This window comes from Cydia fagiglandana, chromosome 3, assembly GCF_963556715.1.
Source record: "Cydia fagiglandana chromosome 3, ilCydFagi1.1, whole genome shotgun sequence".
Classification (NCBI taxonomy): Eukaryota; Metazoa; Arthropoda; class Insecta; order Lepidoptera; family Tortricidae; genus Cydia; species Cydia fagiglandana.
Genome location: NC_085934.1, coordinates 18,284,049 through 18,309,627, shown reverse-complemented (window position 1 = coordinate 18,309,627; position 25,579 = coordinate 18,284,049). Strand labels below are relative to the sequence as shown.

The 25,579-nt window shown below is 37.2% G+C and overlaps 1 protein-coding gene across 1 annotated transcript in view; it reads right to left on the bottom strand.

Moving 5' to 3' along the window:
* Positions 1 to 25,579, bottom strand: part of LOC134680305 (metabotropic glycine receptor) — a 185,437-nt gene that overhangs the window by 38,314 nt on the left and 121,544 nt on the right. The window contains exon 4 of the mRNA XM_063539414.1: positions 11,612 to 11,735. Coding sequence (XP_063395484.1) covers positions 11,612 to 11,735 — 124 coding nt within the window. The remainder of the gene's footprint in view (positions 1 to 11,611; positions 11,736 to 25,579) is intronic.

The window sequence follows — 25,579 nt, the reverse complement described above, 5'->3', positions numbered from 1 at the left end:
TTTTTAAAAATAAAGGAATGTCTCCTTTAAGTAAAATGAACCAGCCATTAAGGATTTCAGGTAGTTTCCCTCCAGGGCCCGACTTATCTTTCCACCCTGTATATATATAACTAACGGATAACCTTCGAACCAACGACAGCACCTTAGTCTGGTCCAGAAGATGCACTTTTAGGTCTAGCAAAAGAAAAGAAAATAATAATCGAGCTTGACAAAAATGTAGCTTAAAAACTTAACTTGCTTAACAAACATAAAGAAGAGGACAAATCGCCAACCGTGAACTATGCGTCGTTAAAGAGTTCCGTTCTGATCATCATCAGCAGTTTCACTTCATCAAATGTCACTTTTTTGAGTGTATATGCTTGATTTGTTGATAAAAACCCAAAAATCACTATATGTATGCCTTTAAGATTTGAGGAGTTCCCTCGATTGCTCATGGATCCCATCATCAGAACTGGGTTTTGACAAAAACGGGACCAATCTGTATGCATATACATTCAATCAAAAAAAGAATTTTCAAAATGGATCTAGTAATGACGGAGATATGGAGTAACTAACATAAAAAAAAAACATACAACCGAATTGATAACCTCCTTCTTTGAGATTTGGAAGTCGGTTAAAAATGTATGAATACCAGTGTGATCAACTAACTTTAAAAAAAATATTATATCTAATACTGATTCTAAAACACATACTATTAACATCTTTACGATTGTTTTGTATTTAAGTACGTTATTACAATCTCTCATCATATCTCAATCAATATGAAAGCCGCTAGAGACCTCATACGGTTGTCACTGTGACAAAGTACGAAATGGGTCGGAATTTAAATTCCTTGACTGTACTTACACATTTCATGTCTCTCATTCGACACCTTATAACTAGGTACTTATATCAATATCAAATCCCTAGAACGTGCTCTGAGTCAGCACACGTATGCTTATATGCACACAAACTGTTAGCTATTCATAGAGTGACAACTTTTATTTTTTATTGTTCCGATCCAAGCTTAATTGGCTCGTTTCGCTCGGTCCCTTCTTTTTTGGAAATGATATAGGTCTTTTCTGAAATTTTTGTTTTTTGGCAATAACAAATTTTATCACTTAGGCTAAGAACCGTTAATTAATTTTATCCCTTCTCTACTTTTAGTTTACCTATACTCTGAAGAATATTTATAAAATAGGATGGTGTTTAGCAATAATATGTGAACACACGTTCATTTTCCAATAAAATGTCAACTTTAAGCGTAAATTTTTTGAGTTGACATCTAATTGCAATATATTAGGTTGAAAGGTAGACCTGGATCAAATAATAAAACACTTTTTCGAATTGCAAAATGAATGTGGGTTGACATATTTTTGCTAAACACCATCCTAAGAGCTTTTTACAGTCTTGAAAATATGCCCAGACATTCGCTCTCTACTCTAGCGACGAGTATATTGTAAATACACGGCTGTCTCGTTCGAGAATTTATAGTTCGCTATCACGTTTACTGACGTGTAAAACATTTTACGACGTACCCATTAGCCCTCCGAACTTTAAAGCCGGATTTAATATTTTGCTTGAATTTAAAGTGATATCAAGATTTGATGACGGTCGATCAGATTAAATGTTAACCTTAACAACATACATTTCGTAACCTTTGAAGTCCAGAGAAAGGTTTTTCAATGGTCCTTACACCCTAGCGGTTGCTGCCTTTGCGTGCATCCCATGAGACGGGCTAGGGCAGCATTCGCTAAGTGTATCATCTCAGCCATAAGGCGTCCACTGCTGAACATAGGCCTCCCCCTTGGACCTCCATACGTGCCGGATGGGGGGTGAATGCCATAATCGCTACGCTTGGCAGGCAGGTTGGCGATCGCAGTCGAGTACACCGAATTTGGGGGACGCTGCTGCCCGTCCACCGGTGGTTTTGGACGTAGTTTAAGGACATGCCCGGGTCCGCTAAGGTACCTACCCCTTACTTACATTTAATTAAAGTGTCATAAGGGCCTCTACATGACGGCTTCGACTCCGGGCACGCCTCGCAAATATTCAGAACACAATTTTATGGGTTAAGACATACAGTATACAAATCAGATTTAGAATCTGACTAGCGCCCCCGATATTGGGCCTTGGCCTTGGGCCTATTCGGATTCTATCTGATTGCGTAATTCAAGGTTAGTACCACGAACACCGAAGTTCGCAAATTGAGGGTATCTGTCTTTTTTACTCCAAATCAGGCGTAATTAGAGTGACAGAGAAACATGCTCGCAATTTCGACATTAGCATTTAAACATTTCAATTAATTTCAATTAATCAAAACTAAGAACCCGACTTATACACCACAATTTTTGCCAAACACTAACATAGGTAGGTATTATATAACCTATAACCAGCCACATACTTTAGGTTCCTACCTAATAAATAATATTTATATGATGTTTTTAAATGACAATATACAAATCACGAAATCTAAGTATGCGATAAATGACACCCGAATCTTGCCAACAAATAAAGTAATTGTCTACATAACGGCCTCCGAATATGGAACGCAATTTCCATATATTTATGAAATAGGAATTTTCACATTATCAGCGTTTCTTTTTTCATTGGATATAAAGTGACATTCCATTTCCAACTGCAGCTGCAATACTATTCATTTTCTATGGAAATTGACAATGACAGCGACGCGTTTCCAAAGTAAAATGAACAGTATTGCAGCTGCAGTTGGAAGTGGAATGTCACTCTTAAAGGACCTTAGATGAAAATTAAAAAATATATTGATTGATCAGAAACTATACTAAGAACAATTAAAATGATTACCACGACGACTGTAAATAATTAAAGCGACGCAAAAGATAAATAAGAATGAAATAATTGACTTTATGCAACGTTTGGAGTGACGCATGGAGTCATAAAAATACAAACTTTAAGGTTGCATTCCGATTGCGATTACAGTAGCATTGCTGTTGCAGCGTTACAGCAACGAGAAACAGGCAATGACACTGTGAATTTTCTGGATAAATTGAGTTGTCCATCACTTTTATCAAGGCAATTGATAGACATGACGCCCGTCGTCCGCTGATACTGACTATCAAGACCGAAATCTAACCTTCTAACTTTTAGTTTGTTTACTGTCAGCTATATCTATATCACAACTACCAGATGCCTTCACGAACGCGCACTTAGCCAAAACAATACACGCGAAATTGCTAAGCAGCAATAAATGATACCCGAACCTTACCAGCAGAAAAGTAATTGTCGCCGTAAGAGAATCCCAAATATGGAGCACATTTCCATATCGCCCCAGATTTTTTCACATAATCCGCCTTGCGACGGATCAATGTCTGTAAAAGCCACAAGTCAAGGAAAACACCTTTCCGAATGTTACAATAAAGAAATGGCCGAACAGAAACCGTCCATTTGTGAAAGTCGAATAAGCCATCACTCGCCTAAGTACCTAATAGGAATAAAAGCTTAGTGATTCCGTGGCGGCCACTTAATGAAATGCGGCGATTCGGGAATAATTAGGAGACTACGCTTTCTGGTGCGTGTAAACTAGTGGTGGCGATTGAATACGCCTTATTTGCCCAAATATTTGTGTTGCATAGACTAGAGCGTCTTCGCAAATTGTCATGCGAAGTATTTTTATTAAGTAAATAATCATTTTATTATGTTGAATTATGTAAAAATTAAGTACTATATGACATTTGTAAATTTTCCGATTTATTATAATTAATATTTAACGAATAACAAAGATTGTTTCGACTAACATTAATTTAGGTTAGGTACCTAACCTTGAAACCGTCACTATGAAATCAAGAATATCATTTTCTTCTTCTTTGTCGTCAGGTCGTCACACTCTTGTCGGAGTGGTCGTGGTCGTCATATCAGGGCCCTTTTAAGGAATGCAATATTTTAAAAGATTTTTTAATAAGTAGATCTTCGATGGATGTTGATTGCTATGATCTTACCACGTATTATAAATGTATATACTTCACTTCATTACTTTCACTTTTACTAAGTTTTTTCCCCAATTAATAAAAACTTACAAGTAGAAAAGTTGCAAACCCGTGAGTAAGATTTTGTTTTGCTTAAACGTGACCAAAGGTGAAGCCAACATTTTCGTCTCGACATGAAGAATTTGACTAGTATTCCTTCGAATTCTCCGCCTTCAAGCATGTGAAATTTTGCTTCAAAAATATTTCAACCTGCCAAATTGGGAATTGCGCGTTAATTCTACAGGCTACAGCGCCTGGAACGGAACTTTTTATTTAGATTTATTTCAACCCCTGACAAAAAATACGGGGTGTCTAATCTAAATAGAACCGTGGGGGAAAATGAGAAACTACGTTAATTAACGAAGTGCATTATTTTGATCTTCTTCTTCTTCCTCGCGCTATCCCGGCATTTTGCCACGGCTCACATAGGAGCCTGGGGTCCGCTTGACAACTAATCCCATGATTTGACGTAGGCACTAGTTTTTACGAAAGCGACTGCCATCTGACCTTCCAACCCAGGGGGGAAACTAGGCCTTATTGGGAGTAGTTAGTAGTAGTAGTGGATCTATCTATCTATCTTTAAAAGATAGCATATTTTGATACCTATAAATATTTAAAAGCAGTCTATAATCCAAACCTATTATACTATCTATTAATCTTTTATCTATTGATAAATTAAGTTATTTCTTACAGTTTCTCTTATTTCGCAATTTGTCTTATTGAGACCCGATTCTATGTTTGAAATGTCAACTTGATATGATTGTTATGGCAAGACCTGTGCATGACTCGCAGCGCATCCTGAGTGACCAGTGACGAGTCCGGGATGCCTTACAACATACATAACAACAACATATATAACACTACCAAAAACCATAATGACAAAAGTACATCGACAAAATCCAAACATGGCATGACTACGAAGAGTTATATGATTGGCATTTTCTATCAATGATTGTCATCTACTTAGGCCTTCTTTACGGATAATGACGGTCGTAGATGTCTTCACAACAGCGTGATAAAAAAAGTCTCTTTCAATCTTCCAATAGGTACTGCTGCTGATTTATACTTAAAATGTTGAATGATCAAAAAGCAAATTTCAATGTGAATAAATGAAACGTACATGGCGTCCCGTTATATGATTTAAGTAAAGAAACAGGCGTTTTGTTTGGATATTGTGGATAGAGGCATATCTTGTGTCTAACCACAAATCCGAAGATTAGGAAGACTAAACCTCGAGCTCACAAAACATTTTCCTTCTACTTAACCGGGAACGCACTGAGACAAAGGCACAACAAAACTTTTTCCTTATACTGACAATCTCACCAAAAGCCCGTCCATTTGAGACTGCCGTATTCGAGTTTTAAGATATTCACAAGAGACGACACGTACTAGATCCATTCTAGATACGTTATAGTTTAGATATCAACTAGTTCTCTTTTGCAGCGCAATTCGGGCAACCAATGTCACTTTTACGTTAGATAGAGTAAGATATCTATTAGATGTGAATTGGATCTCTAAGTCATATCCTGTGGAAAACGTTCAAGAGTATCTCCAGAATCGCGCAAATCTCAAATTTGACAGGTTAGATCTTAAACATATCGTTATCGTATCTTGGTGATGTCTAAAAGATATCTAATAGATGTCTATTTCAAAATCCGATTCGGGCCCAGAGACACCCAAATACTTATTTAGTATTCTCACAGCTAAATCGCTGTCAATGGAATGTGAAATTAACATAGGGTGAGTATTCCTTATCACAAGTCTCTATACTCTTAGGAACCAGAGCGGAGTAAGATCTCGAAGGTCTTTTTTTGCGATTTTTAACACTTTAACTGTCCCTCGCCTTCACTACTCACATGGATCGATACGTCCGTGCATTACAGGTAATGCACAAATATTCCCATTTCTGACGTCATTTGGACGTGACAGAGTTAGTTTGACGGTGCATGTCATATAATGCACGGACGGTAAACGTGTTCTTTTTAAGGATGACTCACGCTAGACCGTCTGACATGTCATTTTCTATGACGGCTGATCCGTAATGACGTGATGCTTTCCATAGAAAACGAAGCGCTGGAAGCTCCGGCCCGGTCTAGCGTGAATCATCCTTTATTCGTTGCGCTCTCATGTATCTTTACTTGTCGGTACAGGCTCATTGCACTACGCAATATTTCTTCGTGATACGAAATTAAATGCCCTTTCCCTTCCCCTCAAAGCCTTACAAAGGCCAAAACCTTTTGGCCTTTGTAGCCTTTCAAATAATACGTATAATGTTAACTCAAGAGTGAACAGGCACCTTCTGGGCGAGCTCGCTCCATCGTAGGCCACGTCTACGCCTCGGCTAGTCTGTGGCCATGAGTAAGCCCATTCATAATAAAAAAAAAAAAAAAACTTCCAAATTTAACTACGTTTTGTTTCATTTGTTTGTTGTACACACTCGTAGCAGTTACTCGGTAAGCTATAAGAATGACAGTCTAGGAGAAAACTTACCGTAGCAAATACATCGGATTTGAACCTTATGAAGGGCCTTTAGATCCTTTAAAGGGATTTGTGTGAGCCGACCGGGAGCGTATTTTTGGCAACAATCGAATTTACTTATATTTCGGATGGTGAAAGGCGAATATTATATCAATGTAAACCTAATATTATGTTGTACTGTGACTTCAGTTTTCTTTATGAACTCATATTTATATTAGACGGGTCTATCGCGAATTTATTTTATTATCTCTATTTACCGATTTCTTTATAAAGACAAACACTGAGTTGATGGATTTTTATTTTAATCGTTAACCCTTGTTTTATATTAAATATTCCAAAAATAAAGAAATGCATGTAAATAAATGAATTAACATTTCACTTAGCAATTTACCTTCAAAATTTCACTTTTGACTATAGTGCATAGGCATGTACGATTGTACGCTTAGTAGCGCTTTTAATTATGTAAGTACTATTGAGAGTTTATGGAATCTATTATGTAGTATGTTGTTGGCTGCAAGCAATGGACTATGGGGTACTGGGATACAAGATTAAAAACTAGGTAAAGTCAGCCAGGACAATTGCATGGGGTAAATGTAACAACTCTAGAAATACTTATATCGCCTGTTATAAAGAGAGTTCACCTATGGTATAAGTGGCTCCAGCTCTAGACTGTTCCATAGTTGCAACCCTGGCTGACTTTATGAATATTTTTGTAAATATAAATAACTATACCGGGTGTGGCCTGTGCAACACGAGCAAATATTTAAAACATATATTGTACTTACTCCTCAAACGATAAAGTAATAAACTCAAAAATAAACTTTTGTTTACCACCCTTAAAAAATTATGAATCCTTTAGACTTCCTATTTTTTATACATAATAAATATTGCATTCAATGTACACTAACATCATTGTGATTGAAGGTGACAGTCCATTTTCAATGACAGCTGCATTACTGTTCATTTTACTATGGAAATTGACAATGACAGCGACTCGTTCAGTACCGGTAGTGCAGCTGCGGTTAGAAATAAAATGTTACCATGACGTAACTTGTCACGCTTCAAACATAATAAAATTCGTAATACATTGCGTCTTAGAATAAACTTTAAAGTGTACTGAAACTCAAAACACTAGTTATTTTTAAAAGTAGCTGAATAAATGTTGGCCGGTTTCAGGAGTACAGCCTACAGTTTAATTTATTGCTCCTGTTACAGGCTGCTGTCCCGGTATACATTTTTGTAGCTATATAAATGTTGCTAATAAATTTGACATTCGCACATTCCAATAAATGACTTCTCAAGTATTATATAGGCCTCTACTATCTCCAATATCTCTATCATACATCAAATAATAATTCCATGTATAAGTCTCAAGAAACTTGGATTAAATCCGCAAGCTACGGTTAATCATCCTTCCGATACTTATCTTTCGTAAATCCAATTTAATCTGATTATCAGGGCTTTCTGCTAATATTAACTGCCTTTTCAGTCAACACTATGCCTTAACCAATTAAATGGTTTGCCAATAGTGTTGGCAGCGATTCGGTTACTTACAGTCCTCGACCTTACAGACTCAACGCAATTATTTTTCATCTTTCCAGTAGCGCTGTTTTTATTACATAATTTATAGTGTTTTTCCCATAGCTTGAATAACTAATTAACTGTCGACTTAATACAATCCTACCAAAAACATTTTCATGTAAGATGTTGCCAAGACGAAACTATGTGGCTCGCGTCATGTAGAACCAAGTTTTTCTCACTCTTCACTCCATAACTACGAGTATACAAGCCCTAACTTCACAAACTCTACACCTTAGTCAAATTACATGTTCAAAAAACCGGGCAAGTGCGATTCGGACTCGCGCACGAAGGGTCCGTACCATAATGCAAAAAAAAAAAAACAAAAAAAAGCAAAAAAAAACGGTCACCCATCCAAGTACTGACCACTCCCGACGTTGCTTAACTTTGGTCAAAAATCACGTTTATTGTATGGGAGGCCCATTTAAATCTTTATTTTATTCTGTTTTTAGTATTTGTTGTTATAACGGCAACAGAAATACATCATCTGTGAAAATTTCAACTGTCTAGCTATCACGGTTCGTGAGATACAGCCTGGTGACAGACGGACGGACGGACAGCGAAGTCTTAGTAATAGGGTCCCGTTTTACCCTTTGGGTACGGAACCCTAAAAACGACAAAACACATCGAGATAAGGTAGGTAGTGTTTTGGCGGGGGTACTACTGTGCCCCCAGATTTTGCATATTTTGGAGATGTACCTATTATTTGGACATTACAGCTGTCACCGTATCCAATCTATGTGAAAAATATTGCAAAAATGTTTAATACGCAAATAAAGACCATATATTTACGTTTCTGAATCGATACTACATAATATATTTTCATAGATGTTTTGCGAATTACCTATTTATTATTTTCAATAGAAAATTTTATCAAATGTGTTCAGAACGCGAAAGTTAATTGATATCTTTAAGATGACAGTGATGGTTGAGTCTTTGTAATAGATACAAGTCGAGTCCTTTTGACTACGTGTCTTAAAATCTTCAAAGATCTCAAGAAATAACTTCAATCTCGACTTCGTTTGTTTAATCTCAGCCTTGCAAAATCAAACCGAGTTCCTCATAATATTATCGAGTCGTATGAGTCTACTAGTAACATATTACTAGTAGACTCATAAGACTCGAGGCTAATAACCGCCACTAGTCGCACGTGTTTCCGATTAAACTTGTAAATCCAGCTTCGTGTTTGGCACGCAATCTATAGGGACTGTGAACTAAGCACAAATGAAGACTCAATTTCAAAGCAACTACAGTATACAGGGTGGAAGTGATTGTGTCCTCCAGAGGAAATGAGTAGGTACCTTAAGTCTACTATTGTTGACTTAAGGTACCTACTCATTTCCTCTGGAGAGGTCTTCTATTGCTAAAGGAAATATATTTTCATCATACTTGCTCATAAAGCGTAGTATTTCACGCTGGTGTTTTAGCTGGATATAACCAATTTTATTATGTGCGGAGTTTTTATTTTATTTTATTACGAGTCATACGAACGAAGTAAGTTATAAAGGTTATAAATCAAATATCTAAAAAAATCAGCTTGATTTTACTTCTACAATACTGTTGTACATTAACTAGATCATTTCTTTCATGTTTAAAAAAGTTAATGATGTGAATGAATTCTAATGTCCTGAAGCTTCCCGTCCTTTTTCTAACTCATAACTCATTATCGATGCTAAACGCATTAGCCTAGGATGCAGTCTACAGGTACTTATTTACCGTAACCAAGCGAGTGGTATTTTTACAACACTTAGCGCCACTTGCACCATCCCACTAGCCCGGGGTTAACCGGTTAATCCGTCAACCCAGTGTCAAATTGTACTGGGAACCTTGGTAACTCCAGGTTTAACCGGTTAACCCCGGGTTTGTTGGATGGTGCAAGTGCCCCTTAGGTAAGCATTGACTAGCGTTTGTCAACTTTTGTCCAAAAATTTACGGATGTCAACTTTAATAATACTAAACTTTACGGATTTTAAATCGTACATTGTCAAGTCATTTAATGACAATGAGTGCTTGAACTACCAATAGTGAAATAGAACTGTCGAGTAACATCGGAGACTTAGAGTGACATTCCATTTCCAACTGCAGCTGCAATACTGTTCATTTTACTATGGAAATTGACAGTGACAGCGACGCGTTTCCATAGTAAAATGAACAGTATTGCAGCTGCAGTTGGAAATGGAATGTCACTTTTACTTTAATATTTTTTGAACAAGCTTTAGTTGTTATTGTTACGCAACCCAAAAAGTCTTGTAAGTAAAAAATTCTCTCTGATTTACCTCTGTGTCACACAATGGACAGAATAAGGGTTGGGAGTGACTTTCCGCAGGGATTTGAGTTATTTGTCAATGCTCAGGGCGTACTCAAACAATAACGAGGAAATATGCTTAAAGTTTCCCCGGAGACAGTTCTTCGATCAGTCGGCTGATGTAGAGCTTTGATGTGTAACGGAATTTTATATTATACATAGTCTCAGGTAAGGATAAAGTATTTCTATTGTATTTGATTCTTATAAATTGTGTTTACTTTTCCTAGGAATCGAAGGTACCGTAGCGAAAGAAACAACGCGCTTCATATCTGCGAAGGTTTACTTAGAAAAAAAGTTGGTATTTGATATTTGGACGTTATTGGCGCTTTGCAAAACTTGGTCTAAATTAAATACCTACCAAATATTGGATATGCCAGCAGTTTATAAACAATGTCCTCCATCAGCTACAATTGAGTTCAAAATCGAAATAAAAAGCTATAATTAAGACGCACGTTTACTTTGAATAGTTGGAATATATCATCGCAAATGTATACAGATTTGTTCTCGATGCATTCCATTGCCGCAAAACAACTGATCAATATCAAATGATATATCATAAATAAGTAGTTCCAAACTGGACAAGTATATACGACGTATGTATGAGCTTGAGTTCACCCCCTTTATCCATTAATTCATAAAGATAAACCTTCAGTAACTTTAAACTTGATCGCACCAATATAAGCCTCTCGGATTTATCCGATGGCAGGTATTACCATTATTTTCTTATCTAAAGATTTAACTTCGTTGACAATTACTTAATTGCGAGTAAAAGATAAGATAGCAGCTTAAAATAACTCTTCAAATTTCGGTTCCTGAAATAGATTACGTCATTAATTTGTATTTCTTTTCCTTCTTTTTAATGCAAGGTTTTATTATACGAAAAAGTTGTTTCTTGGTAAAAAAAATTGATTAATACGAGTATCTTCCGGTTTGGTCAACCTTAATCGTTTATGAGCCTAAATAATTAAATGTACTCTTTTTGAAATTTTGAAACAGCCTGTTGTTTGTTTAAATGTTTGAAAAGAACGAAAAATGGAGGAGGTTTTGTGAATTGATAAATAAGAGGGTGGTCATATTTTTGGGACCTTCGAAAAGCAACATATCATTGCAGGAACACACATTGCATTGCATTAGGAGGAGGGGCATTTCACGGTAGAATATGATGGAACTTGCATTCATTCTAATATAAGATCACATCAATGTACCATATTCTGACAAATAAATGCATTTAATTTAATTTCAGGTAGCTATACTAAATGAAAGTACAAACCTCAGTAGTCTTCTTCTTGCATTTGTCGGTGCCGGCGAAGATGTTGAGTTGCACCGAACCAGGCTTCAAAGGACACTGATCTATGTCCACACGTCGGAGATCTATGTCTATACCGCTCGTCCCTCTGTAACAAAAGAACACATTTTTAAACCGACGGTATGTTTATGGTTTGTTTAGAAAGCAAACCGGGACTGGAACCTCAGGTGACATGAGCTTTCTCTGCCAAAAATGTGGGAGGTCGTGCCGCTCACGGATCGGCCTCCACAGTCACCAAACGCGTTGTCTAAACAGCAATGTATAAATCATAATATAATAGTTGTCAGGCCTGGTTAAAGATTAATAGGTATAAAATAATGATTAATAACTATAAGTACCTACCGAAAACTTTCAACAAACTAAATACACTGATGAACTGATGAACCGCATATAAAAGAACTTTGACGCGAAGATCAAAGCTAAATATCGGTATTTAAGGTAAAGACCTCTTCCTAAATACATTGTGATCCGACAATTGTGTCGTGTTCAAAGATATTCGGACCTTTTCCACATCGATATGTCCATTGACCACGTGCCACGGACTCCGCATTACATAATACGTACCCACCTAATAGTTAAGTGAGTGTCAATACACATCATCATCATCATTTAAGTGTTAGACTCTTGTCAGTAGAGCGATTTCCATGCATGTCGGTCCTCTGCCTTCTATTTGACAGCTTAATACGCAATCAATGCACATAGATGTCCCTAAATCTACAGTTTGCACACTGAGGTTCGAAGAATCATTTACACACTCCCGCTTTCTTTGCTCAAAATTCCTCAGACGTCGTGCGAACTTTACTTGTGACTGTCGCCACAGGCATTATGCTAGCACCCACGTTTATTTCTGAAACTAATTTCATGTTAATGATTTAAATTTGCACCCAATAATCTTTAACGAGACACATCTGAAATGAGAACGCTTTTTTGTATATTACGAGTATAATTATTAAAGTAATGCCATATACTACAGGAGTAGTATAACTGTGACACAGATCTAAAATAAGTTTGGAATATAGATAGTTTTAAATAAACTACTCAGCACTTTTTCAGGAAGCGATCTAATTTTAACCAATCTTAGCTTAATAGAGACTATGCAAGAGTACACGAGTGTTCGCATATTATTCTGGATCTAGGTGGATTAACTTGTAAGTGTCCCTATGTACAAAAAATAATGACACATTTTTTTACAAAAAATGTTGTATCTCATTCTGCTGTACATGTTGATGTTACAGCTGTAACAGCAACATCATTATTAGCAACCAGTGACATTAAACATTGTTTATTGACCAAGCTAAAGAGAAAATTAACGTAGCGACGTATCAGGAGCTCAAATCAGTGGCAGAGAGAAGAACGGAATGGCGATTATCCACCGACAAGAGCTAGGCTCTTAAGAATAATGATGATGATGACATTAAAAAATTAGTTCACCCGTCGACACGTAAGTGATCCGTGACATCGATAGCGAGAGATCTAATCCTTCCTATGTTCCATCCATTCGTAAACGGACAGCATCTGGAGGGAGATGGATTGTGTAAATCATTCATCCGTTCACTTGGACGTTGTAAACGATCCCCGAGACTATTCAGGGTCGCCGTATATTTTACTTACGGACAGTGACAGAATAAATTTCTAGATTTACCGAGGCCTAGGAAGACAATAGTTATTTGTAAACAAGGCGGTAAAATTATTACTTAACTCTTCGTGCTAATGGCTAGCCAGCAAAAGATTCAAATAACAAAAGAACTAAAAACATCGACACAGATGGTAAGTCCATGGGTTAATGATTACCCAACAGAATGGACTTGGATATTATGGCTACTATTTCTATAATAAAAAGGTCTTTTATATGTTTTCCCAACAAAGGCCATTTCCACCAAACAAAAAACAGGCGCGAAACAAAAATGATGTTAGAAATGTTATCAATTCCATTAAGTGTGTGGTGGCGTAACCGTTGTACCACACGAATGTTAGGCCCGACGCACATTGGGTAAGAATTTAAAAATTAAATAAAAGAATCAGGTAATACTAACTAAGTCGTAGAAAAGAACTGCGCAATTTGAGTATTAGTTATGTTTAGGTATCTAATTGCTAGTTATTATACTTAGCATTTAGCAACTACCAATTTTTATTTGGATGAAAAGAACTTTAAAAAAATCTAAGTGACTTTTTTGTATCTTTTTTCCTAATGCCAATTTTCACGCAATAAGTAGTTCACGGAGACCAAAAAATTTATTTATAAATGTCTGTCCCCATTTAAATTTTTAAATTAAAAATCACTGTGGAAGCACATACATTTACTACTCAGTGCAAAGTAGCAACAAAAGTACGCGCGTGAAACGGTTGCAATGCGTTTTATTTCTGTCACAGTTGTGACATCATAACGTGGGGAATAAATGGAAAATATATGTACAAAGTGAGTCACAACGGTTATGCTGCCTGTTTCGGTAAAAGCCCACTTACGAGGCGGGAGGTTGTATATTATTTTAAACTTTCGCGTTTTGAATACATATTAACTCACATTATAGACGGGTCTAACGCGAATTATATTCAATTACCTTCGTCGGTAAATAAAGGTAATTGAATATAATTCGCGTTAGACCCGTCTATAATGTGAGTTAATATGTATATTATTTGGTTGCAACAGAAATAGTAGACGCATATTTGAGTCCTGATGGCCTACCGCGAACCACGTCCGACGTGTTGCCTCTCTGTCGCACTTGTAAATTCGTACGCTAGTGTGACAGGGAGGCAACACGTCGAACGTGGTTCGCGGTAGGCCCACTGGTTCGTACAATTGTTCTCAAGAAAGGTACCTAACTGGGCACTTGCGGTGTTACCTACTCGACATTCTCTTATTTACCTTAAATATTTACGTAATATTTCCTTCGTGTGTCAAACAAATCCAAAGGAACTAGTTTTAACCATAAATATTTAACAATATTTTTTTTTGATTGATTACGAGTATGTTTATATATTGATTTCTTTGTCATCGTGTTTACAGCCTACGCCCACACAACATCATCGAAAAGTGGATAAAGATTGATTGTTATGTGTATTACGTAGTTAATCCTAATAAAAGCTTGGAAACATAATTGAGATTAACCTAACGAACTGAGATTTCTCGACGTAAGTACTACATATTGTGTGCGACTTTGCTTGAATGAAATTTAATCTGGGTTATTGTAATTCTACAAATTTAAATACCTACCCCGCTTTTTAACTATTATCGCTTTGGTGTTTTACTTATTTTTAGTGTAAATTTCATTCGATAGGGTGACGTAACGTACGCGTTTGCGTTAACTAACTAACTTTGCGTCAATTTGTATGGCATTTTGAGTTTCCAAAATGTCCCGCTTGGCGCGCTGTTCAAAATCCTATAGAAAAATAGTCAGTCATAATGCAAACGCGAACGCTCGTCACGCTGTCGAATGAAATTTACACTAAGAATTACTTCATAACCAGTTAGTAAATCCAAAGTTATATCAAACCCAAACAAGCAGAAGGTCCCGGTGTCAAATCCCGGAAATACCATTTATTTGTGTGTTTATCGCAGATATTTTATTTCTAAGTTTTTTCGTTAAATAAGTTTCCGTAAGTGTTTTCTTTGTAAAAGTTACCGATAAATAATGACGTGTAAAATGTTCTCGAAACTCTTTTGTATGGCAGCTGGGTTAAAAAAGTTTTATCTTAAGAGAACGGAAGGGCCGGCGTGACCCTTTCAATGGCCCGTCTACGGAAATTACCTGTTTTTACTTTTATGTAAGTATAAAAAAGTCCTTTATAGTGAATGTATACGTTAACAAAACAATAGTTTTAGTATAACATCAGGGATTGGTGGGTATAGGTCGTACTAAAGGGGCCCACTGATTAACAGTCCGCCGGACGGTATCGGCCTGTCAGTTAGAACAAAATTTGGACAGTTCCGAACAACTGACAGGCCGTTGCCATCCGGCGGACTGTTAATCAGTGGGCCCCTTTACTCTTTAAATATTTTTTTTTATCCAGTGAAACCTCTTTAAATCATAATTAAAAGTAAAATACTTCATATATACCATATATTTAGATACCTACTACCTACATGAATACCTATAGGTATTTTATCATAACACCCTCAAACAGAGCCGGTATGTATAACATTCCATTGGGTAACCTGCAGGTTAATATACCTTTTCTTCTCTGATCTATCTTCTCTCATCATCATAAAATAGGCAACACGATAAGTTTCCAGTAAGGAAACTCTGTTGTGTTGAACTGTTGTACCTAACCGGATACTTCTAAACCAAACCCTCATTTTACACCAACACTTATTTCCCACCATTTCTATTTCCTATGAACTCTCCCCGTCTTCACTTATCATTCCCTACACGTTGCCGATTTATCACGGCGAGATCTTACCACAAATTGCAGAGCTCACCATTGCTTGCTTACTTCCAAAACAATCCGGAGTACGTGGAAAAATTATAGCTCCAGCCAGCAATTGAAATAAAACAAGTTCGTTCAATTGCTGAGATAGTTTTGTGAGCGTTTTAGTAGTGAGGGCGGTAATGTGATTGGCCGAAACCGAATGTCGTTTATTTTTATGTGGCAGTGATAAACTTGTGTGCTTAGGGACAAAAGGAAAAGTGAAAGTGATGTTAGGTAGCAGGAGAGCTCTTGTAATAATGAGCAATAATTAACCTTCCGTATGCCTTGTCCCGTATCCATGACACACAATTTAGACCGTAATTTACAATTTCAAGGTTATTAACAAGGTTATTAGTAGCAAATTTTTTACAAAGGTATATGAAGGGTTAATGATTGAAATAAAGGTTTTATTAGATATTAAATATAACAAGTATTTGACTGAGGTATTCGGTATTATTATACAGGCATGCAGTCCCTTATTATGAATACCTTAAATATTAACGTAGTAGGTATAAATATTATAAAACTACATGCCACCAATTTGGCACTGACATAAACGTTAGCGTGAACATAAATTTATTTCTATGCATCTCGCTCCTACCTACTGACATAATTAGTGCTAGATCATTCATATCAGAACTATTTAGCGTTACACTTAAAAAAACCAGCCAAGTGCAAGTCGGACTCGCGCACGAAGGGTTCCGTAACATTACCCAAAAAAACGGCAAAAAATCACGTTTGCTGTATGGGAGCCCCACTTAAATATTTATTATAATCTGTTTTTAGTATTTCTTGTTATAGCAGCAACAGAAATATATCATCTGTGAAAATGTCAACTGCCATGGTTCATGAGATACCTACAGCCTGGCCAGACAGACAGACGGACAGCGGAGTCTTTGTAATAGAGGGTCCCGTTTTTACCCTTTGGGTACGGAACCCTAAAAACATGACTATTATGTTTATGTCCATAAATCATAATTAATTATGGATATCAGTTTCTGACTATCTATCGAAATTCGAAACAATAAGTTTATGGGAAACAAAGGAAACCCGTCTAACTGCGCCGGGCAAAGGCTCCATTGATCAAGATACGGATCAATGAACATATCAACACTTTATTAGATACCTATCTAACCTATCCAAACATTTGAATGACCACATTATTGATAATTGGTTTCGGTATCAATAACAGAGGGAATGTTTAACTCCATCCCTACTTGGAACCGCGCCATTGTGGGAAACAACAAACCTAAGTAGACTGGTTCCGAATGGATACCAAGAAGAGTATTCCGGAAATCTCGCACATTTTCTAAAGGGATAGAATTTCCAACAAACAAGGGTTTAAGCAAAGCTTTTAATTGCACTTTAGAAAATCTGTCGCTATCTCAAACCGTTGCGAGGGATATTTTCCTTCGTAACACGGATTTTGGCGACCATAATGTAACCGCAAAAATTAGATACGGTACGGATATTGTTTCTGCTGAGATATTTTCGAGGGAAAGTAGGTTGTTAAAATATCTGTATTATGTTGTAGGTACCTAGAGTAAGAACCAAGATAAGTCTGCAACGATTTTGATAGCACATGCAGTGCAATTGTTATTATTTCAAGCTTTTATGAAATTATGACTTATAAATAACACTTGCACTGCGTATGCTATCAAAATCGTTGCTGACTCTTCTTGGTCCAACTCTCACTGAGTTTTGACTTTTGGTGTGTGGTTAGTATTAAGGGTGCGGCGACATTCAGCCGTATTCGAACAATGAGATACGTCAAATACTAGATATTGAAACGATATGGATTAGATATGTCAGTGTAAACAAGTGTCAATATTAACATTTCTTCAAACAAAAACGTCACTTTTGACACTTGTTTGACACTGACATATCTAATCTATATCGTTTCAATATCTAGTATTTGACGTATCTCATTGTTCGAATACGGCTGATTGTCCGCCGCTGTATGTATCTGTAAATTTCCTTGATAAAATGAGTGATGGAATTGAACATAACGTGGCAGTAATGCGGCACTTTATTAAAGGCGTTAACAACCACCCCGTAACAGTAATGCAGCTGCATTTGGCATCCGAACGTCACGTTTAAGGTCACATTTGGATGGCATTCAATACATTATCTATAGATGCGGAAGCATCCACTACCGACCAAAAAGCAATACTAGAATTTAAAAAATAATTTCTAAATTAAGTACAAAGAATGACAGGAATCCATGCTAATTTCACTCGAAATGTAGGTTTAACTAGCGTTTTACACGCTACCACCTACTGCCAAACAGCTTGTTTGCATGTACATGTATACATATCCATTTTCAGCACCTAGAAAATATTGCGAGTTGAAATAGGCACCAACACCGAAATCTGCCAAGGGAAATTGTAGATATTTCTAGTACATTAACTCAAATCGGACCATTATTCGCTCGGCTCAACTATCTTATGTTTTGCACCGCACCCTCAAGACCGGGTCCATTCCGGAAGATTATGTAAATACCTGACCACAATGGATAGTTATGTTATAGTTATGGAAAACCCATTCAATTATACACCTTGTTCCTATGCAGCAAGTTACAAATTTGAATGAGTTTTAGATGGAGTGATTGTGGATGCTTGGGAGTTAGGGTAGAGTTATGCGGATGGCGAGATATATAGCGCCTAATTATTCCGGCCTAGTATAACTCCTAAGATCATTCCAATTTGTAGCTTGCTGCACGAGAATAAGGTGTATAATTGAACACCGAGTCGAAAGCTTAGGCGAACTACAGCGCTCTGTCCGAAACGGAATACAGAGAAACCTGGTCAGTCGTGGCATGGATACATTGGAAACCTCTAAAGTGCAATGGATTCGCCGGTCAGGTCTCGTGGCAACAGTACGGTTACCATCAGTTTGTCACTGACATAAACGCCGTCGAGGACGTAATTTACTTTCTATACATCCCGTTTGCACTAATATGCGAGTGCGAGCGAGATGTATAGAAAGTAAATTACGTTCTCGACGGCGTTTATGTCAGTGACAAACTGATGGTAACCGTACAGATTTCCTCTATAATAGAAAGGTGAAGTATTCTCTGTAGGTATTATCTAAATTTTGTCGCTTTTTGTCTTAGTTTTATAAAAAAATATTTTATACCCTACCACTTACGCTTTCTTTTTCAATAAAATCTAGACTAAAATTCCTAAATGTCGGTAGGAAATATACTGTTACGCGTAAATAGATGAGACATCGTCTTACAAATAAAGAGATTCCTTATAAATGGAGAACATAAACAATTCACACGGTTCGGGGTTAGAAAAACTGGACAGAGAGGAAAATTTATAGTTCCAAATAACAGAGAAATCCTCATGAAAAGAATATAGGTAATTTAACAATAGTGGTAAATTGCACAAAGGAGGGTAAATCATTTATTTACCAACTAAGTACTAGTAAGTATGTACATGAAATATTGCTATTTATAAGTAATTAAGGTGCAGTGAGTTCAGAAAGCGGAGTTTTTTAAAAGCCGTAGCTCTTTTTTGGATCTCAATACGGCTGCCATACATTCAATTAGCAAACTTGAGGGCTTTTTCTAGTAACTTCCGGGATTAGAATCCTAAGTTTTTGACTTTTGCTCCATAGAAATCGATCACGAACATAGGTCTAAAACGGACTTTAAAGATTCGTAACAATTTATGCACAAAAGATAAAAATATGAAAACTGCTTCTAATGACGCGCAATTGTATGCTTGAGCGACTACCAGGATTACTTTTTTTTTAATTTCACGTTCAATAAATAAGTTCGAAAATATGATATCACATATCAGCGGTTCCGTGCACGCAACTTCTTTGATCAGATGCCCGCTGGGCTCGGATCAAAGCACACGTATCGCGAATTTAATTAAAATGACAGTTGGTTTTGGCATTTATTTTGACATTAAATCATATACATATACGAAAAAGTATACCAGTAGACAAATAGTATTTAAAAAAACAGGGTAAATAATTATCATCACATGGAGCTCGAGTCTCATCTTAGATTTGATTTGTTGGGGCATAATGGTTGGAAAACGCAGTAAACTATTTTAAAACAATACGATTCCAATATCATTTAAGTAATTTGCTCCTTGAAACCCGGCTTAGAATGAAAAAAGTTTGAAGACTCATACTTACTGATTGGAATTAATTTTCATTATGCTGGTATTAATATTGCATACCTATTTGACGTACTTTTGTACGTCAACGTCAATGAACTGTGATGACAATTTTGTCATCTTGTATTTATGTTAGAGAACTTTTGATCTTCAAATATTACCTATTAATACTAACATAATATGGGACTAGTCCTGAAATAAATATTATTCATTCATTCATTCATTCATTCAATACGGAACATTATGTAAATATTTCGTGTACTACTTGAAAATCGTGCAGTGGTACACCTATTTTGTCGCTGTGAGGTCCGTCTAAGATAGATGTATAATGCGGTTACGTGCTGTTCTGCAAACCTTCATGAAATCAAGAATAAATAAACGGCTATGGTCTAGCCTCAGTCCTAGCGAGTTTTTGCGGCTTGTGAGGCCGAGATATACCTACTGGCCTACGAGGCTTACAGCCCAAAACCGTTGCGGCCTGGATTGTGATTGCCTGTGTATCGAGTGTTATACTAATTTACTATAAAATAAAACAAAGTTTTTAATTCAATGATATTCTGTGCATATTTAATTTTATTTTTTATACCTCGTCGCTGACAAAAAACATACGGCCCGTCTGATGATAAGCAATCTTCGTAGCCTTTGGACGCCTGCAACTCCATGCGCGTTGCCGAGTCTAACACTCCGCACCCCTCGTTGATAACTGGCAATCATACTCACCGGCAGGAAGGACACTATGAGTAGGGTCTAGTGCTAGTGTTATTTGGCTGCAGATTTCTGTAAGGTTGAGCTCTGCTCTAGATCTGGAATGACATCCGCTGTGCTGTGCCCTACCATACAAAGCGAGATGTCATTCTCAGTTCCCATTCCCATACCTCTCTTTGGACGTAGTTCAAGGACCAGAGGTATGTCCATATATCTTAAATATTTTCGTCTTAAATAACTATAGAGATTCAGAGTCTGAACATATAACCGTAAGTTTACCAAAAAATTGCCGTAATAGCTGTAGGTACAGTCAGATGCAGAGAGAAAGAATCCGCCAAAATGAAATTTCCACCCTGCCAGGACTTAATTTATTGATAAAGATAACCATATATTTATTTGCATAAAATATAGTGATGAACATAGGTGGACAGTAATTTTGGATGAGTAGGGTAGAGTGGGGAGAAACGTAACACTTTGTACTTTGACCTTAGTTTCTGGTTAACCCTTATTATTTTGATGAGTTTAATGTAGTCATATATAAATAACGTCAGTGCATGTTCTGTACATTAACGTCTTGACTAACATTATAATTGTGTATTTTGTTTTAAAAAAACCGTCTTTTGTTACTAATGACCCCGTTGGCGTGCAGAAAGTAACACGTTGTGGGTCAAAAGTAACAAGACACAGTAGGCTGTAATTTAATATAATATGACATATCAAAATTATCAAACCAAAATAAAAACCGGTCAAGTGCGAGTCGAACTCGCGTCCCAAGGGTTCCGTACTGCACACATTTTTGAACGAGCGAGCAAAGCGAAGTTCTTAAGTACATTCAACTGTTTATTCAATTTGTCCACACACAGCTGGCTATCTTAGGATAGTTAGTTACCCATTTTTTTTTGTTCAAGTATTATGTTAAGCATAGTGCCTACATTTTTTTTCATTGTTAGGCGTATCTCTGTTAATTCAAGATAGCAGGGCTATAACCGCGGAAATCGAAGCTCGAAGTTCGCAAATTGCGGGAATTTTTCTTTTACACCAATGAAACCGTAGGTAATTAGAGTGACAGAGAGAAATGCCAGCAATTTGCGAAATTCGATGGTCGCGATATACGGCGGTTCAGCCTTCTCACTTAGCTACTCGTACTTAAACCAATTATTTGTTCTGTTTGAGCACTAACCTCCTAAAGGTCATGCTTCGACCTTGCGTGGAGGTGCACCTCTCTCGGATGCGTCAAGCCTTCGGCCCAACGCAGAGCTTGGCCATCAACCTTCGCACTAGCTGTCCGCACCACGTTTCACGTAAACAATTGCGATTGTGGCCCTGACAGAGCTTATCCACAATTCTTATTATCAAGACCGGCTCACGCTTAGTTGCAGACTTCTTACGCGTTTTTACAGTAATCTGTATTGGGCCCAATCGCTTAGCAAAAGGTAGAACAAAATCGACAATCTCCTTTCAGGGGAGCATGCACTTGTCGGAGGCTCCGGGCCTTCAGGGCTTTCGACCTTCGCATTCAGACAATTGAACTATAATTGTTCTGTGTTTGAGCACTAACCTCCCGCAACACGGCCTTCGGCCGTGCGTTTTAAAAAGCCTCTAAGGGATGCTTGGGCCTAAGGCCCTACGCGTAGCTCGGCCATCGGCTTTCGAAAAAGCTGTCCACAGCTAGTTTCACGTAAACCATTACGGCTGTGTCCCTAAAACAGCACAACCGCGTTTTTTTTCTTAAGTCCGACTCACGCTTGACTCTAGATTTCTAATAGGTTTTCCTGTCATCTAGAGGTAGAAGGTTGTGTATTTTTTTTTCAAAAATGTAGACCTAATATTATCGGAGATAAGGGGGGGGGGGGCGGTCATTTTTTGCCTATTTTCTTAAATAATTTCTAAACTGTTTCATATAAAATTATAAAAAAAAAATATATTTGAGATTCTCAAAATAAGCCCTTTTAATATGTAACACGATATGGTTTGCAAAACACTGATTTAAACTTTCACGATTATTTAACATTATGAAACTACACAACGGGACTTAATCGCGTATTTAAGTTTTAAAATTTACCTCCGACGTTTCGAGGACGGCGTTGTCCCCGTGGTCTCGGAGAAGACTGGCTTAAGTTGACATCAACATCTTCTAGCCGCGCGAGTTTTTCGAACTACCCGCACTTAGTCTTGTTTATCAGTTTGAACGTTTTGCGCACTAGGGATGTCACTCTGTCGACACACAACACTTTGTGGTAGTTCCTATATCGGAGAAACTAAGCGCACCATAGCAGAAAGAGTTAAGGAACATATGGCAGCTGTCAAAAATCGTCAGGTGAACAAGTCTGCCGTGGCTGAGCATTTGCTGGAGTCAGGACCAAACCACTGGATTGAGCTGCATAACCCTAAAATCCTTTCCACAGATCGCCATTTCTACAGTAGAAAAGTGCGAGAAGCGATTGAAATAAAAAAACATTGCAATTTTAATCGGGACGAGGGTTTTAAGATCTCATGACCACATGGAATCCAGTCATTAGTAAATGTAAGCGGAAAAGAATATCGACAGTCGATAAATCAAATATCGTTAGTGTTGTGTGTCGACAGAGTGACATCCCTAGTGCGCAAAACGTTCAAACTGATAAACAAGACTAAGTGCGGTTCGAAAAACTCGCGCGGCTAGAAGATGTTGATGTCAACTTAAGCCAGTCTTCTCCGAGACCACGGGGACAACGCCGTCCTCGAAACGTCGGAGGTAAATCTTAAAACTTAAATACGCGATTAAGTCCCGTTGTGTAGTTTCATAACGATATGGTTTGCAAAACTTGGTTTTCTAATTTTCTCATATTCCCCTTAAAATAGCCCCCTATACTTAAAATTCATTTGTTTATATTACATGTCCGTCTTTGGGTAGCAGACTTCCATATGTGTACCAAATTTCAACTTAATTGGTCCAGTAGTTTTGGAGCAAATTGGCTGTGACAGACGGATAGACAGACACACGAGTGATCCTATAAGGGTTCCGTTTTTTCTTTTTGAGTTACGGAAACCTAAAAGTACCTACTAATCATGTAAATTATTATTGATAACACACTTTAATATTTGCATTTCAACTACATAAACATTAGTATTTTAAGAAAACAAATCAATATTAATTCCTCGTTAGAAATTGTTTTTATTTCAAGTGATGAGATCAATTTATTGTCTTATAAATGTTTTCTAATCAGATAATTCAGGGTCAGAGTTTTTTCATTTACAAATATGGCATACATCGTTTACTAATATGGCATAGATCCAATAGGTATATTGTATGGGATGTAAACGTTACTTTTGTATGGCTTTGTTACTTTTGTACCCGACCGCATTTTTCTGAAAACATGAAAGATATCTTTGAATTTGAAACGCAACGTGTGCGAGAAAAATAAATTGCAATCAATCTAATCAATATCTCTTTGGGTGGCAGGGCCTCCGGTTGAACGGTAGGAAAATTGGCGCGGCCATTTTTAAAACATGCCCCTGCGTGGCAGAGGCCGGTAGCCAGACACTCTCCAATTAGCGGTGAACCGGGAGACGGTTCCGTCACAACAAGCCCGTGTGTGGCAGAGACCGTCTCCCGGCCTCTGTGTGACGCCGTATTTTGCGCCTAAAATAAAACCGTTAAAACTATGCCTGGCTTGCTCACTTTTGTAAGATGCATTCTTCATTAAACAAGGATGGTATTCCTTAACGGTTGAATTCCCGCGTAAAATAATGTTTTTTAGAAATGGCGTGATGTTCACGCCCCACCAGACCTCGTCCATTACGCGCCGACCGTCGAGCCGCGAACATTCAGAAACCAGAAATTTATTTGCTAAAAACATTGTCCTTACAAAGTATACAAATGGAATACGCAGTGATAAAAAGTGAAATAAACTGTGTGAATCGTGTTAAATGTAATGTTTTGTCATAAAGACTGCTTTTTTTTCAATCAATTGTTTTATTTCCTAATTATACATATTTTTATACATGAAAGAAAAAAAATTGGTAATATGAGATTTGATCAAGTCCAGCATAATTCAAATAAATATAATGAAATTCATTGGTATACAATCAAATAAGCTATTGGAGCATTCCATGAAATTGTCTACAGTTGTCCCGTACAAACGCGAAGTTTCTGAAGATTTAAAGGTATTTGACCATTTGTCATAGAAGAGTTCCCTTTTCTATGACAAATGGTCAAAAATATGCACAGAAAAATAATCGCCTGCTTTAAATGCCGAGAAAAAAGTCACAACACAGGAAATACAATGCGTTTGTCCCGGGACAGCCCGTGGAATGCTCCTATTTTATGCTGAATTCAATAATACATAGTTAATATCATTCATACATATTTTTTGAGAAATGGTCATATTTCTAACACACGCCAAATTCGCGATGACCACCCATGGAGGCCCCGCCACTTGACGTATATTTTTCTAAATTGGCCGCACCACTCAACCTCAAGCCACCGTTAAATCTGAGGCGCCGCCATTCAACGGCTTGTTATATCTGTCCGTCTCCCGGCTCCCCGCCACCATAGAGACCTAGCCAGACAATGCCACTCTAGGGGATATGCAAATATTCAGAAAATGTATGAATTTTAATACAACATAAACATCAAATAACTAAAAGTCAAAAATCGGACTTTTGATTCGAAAAATCACATTGCGTCCTCTCATACAACCTA